The 3,467-nt window shown below is 38.7% G+C and overlaps 1 protein-coding gene across 7 annotated transcripts in view; it reads right to left on the minus strand.

Annotated features, from left to right (window-relative positions):
* Positions 1-3,365, minus strand: part of banf1 (barrier to autointegration nuclear assembly factor 1) — a 6,342-nt gene extending 2,977 nt beyond the window's left edge. The window contains exons 1-3 of one of the 7 annotated variants that reach the window (XM_020600530.1): positions 1,275-1,451; positions 270-351; positions 29-176 (exon numbers count right to left, since the gene is read on the minus strand). In XM_020600530.1, coding sequence (XP_020456186.1) covers positions 29-154 — 126 coding nt within the window. In that variant the 5' untranslated portion in view covers positions 155-176; positions 270-351; positions 1,275-1,451. Of the gene's footprint in view, positions 1-28; positions 177-269; positions 352-648; positions 1,199-1,251; positions 1,452-3,314 lie in introns of those variants that run through there. The other 6 variants (XM_020600531.1, XM_020600533.1, XM_020600534.1 and 3 more) reach the window with 6 other exon arrangements.
* Between the last annotated feature and the right edge of the window lie 102 nt (positions 3,366-3,467).

Genomic DNA, 3,467 nt, shown 5'->3' on the forward strand with positions numbered 1-3,467 from the left:
TATATTCAAAGAGAAAAGAAATTGTCACCTTGTCGAAACCTTTGTCCTCCAGTCTTTTGCCAAGGACCTCCCCAATGCCTGCAAGAGCCATCACTGACTTCTCACCCATGGGCTCGGCCACAAAATCTCTGTGCTTTTGGGATGTTGATGACATGGCTGTCAAAGATGACCAACAACTGAGATGCAACACAAAAACCATAATCAAAATTAAAATACAGTGAAATCGATGCAACAGAGACAAGGTTTAAATTGCAAACTGCATTAAACACCTTTCCTCTCTTCTTTTTAAGCTGCTGAATCTTTGCTCTTCGTTAAGTGAATATTCATCCCATTAGATAAACACTGTAACAGCTGTAGCAGTTCACACGCAATCATTGGACATGTAGACATAAACTATGACATCTCAGCAGACACCTGATATCTTGTCTGTCGGATCTACTACTCTGAAGCAATCTTCACTTTACTGCTGAAAGCTGTGTTTGTAGGTTTAGGAACATTATCTAACTCTTGTATCATCCTACAGAGTAAATATTACTATCAAGAGGTATAAGTCCTATTGATCACTCAACAGCAAGCTCTCTGGATTTAAATGTATGTAAAGAAGTGTGTTCAAGCTAAAATGGCGTTACGTTTCTCTTTAATACCCACAGTCTCTAAGTTCATCTGTTAAGTTTCCTTTCAAATTCGATGCGCCACCAATACGAAGAATCGAAACACAATGAAAAACAAAGCACCTATTAGTCTGAACCCTAAATGAACACCAGCTAACAGGAGCACTACTGAATACTGCACCGATGGGGTCATCAAGTTTGCCCAAGTAACCAAACACTGCCAGACTTAGACCGCCACATTAGATAACCTACTTGTGTAGGCGCGCGGAACACAGTTTGTTGCTAACAGCTTTAGCACGACTAGTTAGCTACTGTAGCTATCGTTCACTAGCTTTAAGACTGCATTACGATCCATTTACATGTGCGTCGCCCTGCTTGTTAGCAAAGGTGTTTATTATTTTAAAACTTTCGTAATCCCCAATTAGTCCTGGCCATATCATATCTGTGAAGTTAATGCTACGAGGAGAGTAACTAACTAATCGCTCAAAATTTGAGCGCCCTCAAGATAAGTTAACACTGTTGCCGCTTCAATACTGGCTAGCTAACTACTCCTTACAGCTTGTTATCGTGTCACACTACTTTTTTGCTTACGGTTTACTGTAGCTAATTACAAGCATATTATATCTGCGCGTTAATGTACCTCGTAAACAGGCAGAAAATTACCGTAATCAGCTAGGTAGCCGCGATATGAGTTCTATTGCTGTCCAAGCACCGGTGTCGACCACGATGCAACGCGCCCGCCTATTACGTAACCCGACTTCTTCTTCCTCGAGCCTAATGGCGATTGGCAAACAACGAAAAGGCGCTTTACCGCCACTAACTGTATAGGAGTATTGATCAGGACTCTGACTATGCTTCGTCTTCTTCCTATGAAGTTTATTGGCGGTTTGCAAGTCAACATAAGGTACACTACTGCCACCTGCTGGGCTGGAGTGTACTCTGACTACTCTTCCCTAAATCGAATAATTAAACAGGTAAGACAATCATAAATCTTTTCACTAATCATTAATAAAATTGCTTAAATTCTTTATTAGTTTCATTCTTTTTAAATACTGGAATAAAAACAAAGCCATTTGTCTCTAGAACGTCTTTGTAAAATTCTTTTGTGCAGTAGAACAAATATCACCTACTCTATTGTTAAGTCTACTGGTGGATGGAAAACAACAAATTGGTGGAACAATATTCAGTCATTTTAAAAAAGCATATCTTCTCAATTGAATTAGTTGCTCTAAAATACCAAAACAGAAATAAAATCTTCTTTTTTGCAATATATAAGTTAAATCAAAGTTTACCTTTATCTTTACAAGGCTTAGAATTAAGTTTATAATTGGGTATGGTTGTTCATTCCTTCGCAACTTCTACAGCTGCATCATTGAGAGCATCTTGACCAGCTGCATCACTGTCTGGTATGGCAGCACAACCGCTGTGTACCGCAAGCGCCTGCAGAGAGTGGTAAAGACTGCGGAGAAAATCATCAGGACTCCACTGCCCTCTCTGCAGAGCATTTACCACCACAGGGTGCATAGGAAAGCTGCCTCATCCTCAAGGACCCCACCCACCTCTAGCACGGACTGTTTATACCCCTACCCTCAGGTCAGAGGCTCAGGAGTGGGAAATGTCGCCACTAACTGTATAGGAGTATTGATCAGGACTCTGACTATGCTTCGTCTTCTTCTTATGAAGTTTATTGGCGGTTTGCAAGTCAACTTAAGGTTGTGCATATGACAAATAAACACTTTGACCTTTAATGGTTTTTCCCTGATTGTGGACCCACTGGGTAACAGACCAAACATTAATGTATAGTTTCTTCTGATAAAGCCAGTACACCAGCATTGATCTGGCCTTGTGTCATGAATTTGTTACATGCAGTATAAGTTACTAACAAGTTACTTTTCATCTTTTTTTACTTCAAGTTCTTACATACACAGTAGCTACTCAGTCCCACATAACAGCTTATAATCCACACTGTCCATTGTAGAAAGCCTACAGTGACAAGCAATACAGAAAAATCTTCATTCATTCATTTACTCAAACACTAACAGCATGCAGAGGTTGATTCAATTTTCTTTAGAGTGCTGTTTATGTCATAGTTGTGCTTATTATTTAGCTTCCAACTCTTGTTTTTTTTTTTTTTACATTAGCATCCACTTGCCCTTTTGCATCCATCATGGGGAAAGGGATAACGCTTAGAGAGGATGGTAACAGGCTTTGCTAATGCAACTTTGACAGTACCTTAAAGTTTGAAGTTTGGTTTAATGAGCTCTTAATAAGCCTGCAGCTCAGACAAAATAGTGGAAGCCAGTCTGCACAACAGATAGGATAATGGATAAAGTACTAAAAGCTTTAAATGTAAACAGCCAGACAGTGACTCAGCCCCATGAGACTACTTTTAAAACTGATAGCGATGTTATCATTCATTTGTACAAGTGAAAACAGTCCAATGGCAAAGGTGCAAAAACAAACAAAAAGCTGTGTCTCAAATCTCACTCTTCTTCATTCATTCACAATTTTTCTATGCAACAGACACATTTTTCAGGACACTATATTGAGGATAAATTTTACACAGAATAAGGACACTCAAATAAAATGGTAGACAAATACAATGCACCATAATAAATTATTCAGTTTTCAAATTGAGTGATAAAAAATCTTAAAAACAGATACAGTCCCTCTAGTACCTGAAATAGGCAAAACAATCCTTACCTCTTAGATTTCTTGTTCCCAAGTGCCTGCACAATCTGACCAGTCAAATGCCTAAGAAGCAGAGAGAAAATGAATGAGAAGTACACACTTTCACAAAACTTTGAACAGAACTTAATATATAAAACATTAAGCTTTACGTTTGTAAATGTTACA

This window comes from Monopterus albus, unplaced genomic scaffold (genome assembly GCF_001952655.1).
Source record: "Monopterus albus unplaced genomic scaffold, M_albus_1.0 scaffold47.1, whole genome shotgun sequence".
NCBI lineage: Eukaryota > Metazoa > Chordata > Actinopteri > Synbranchiformes > Synbranchidae > Monopterus > Monopterus albus.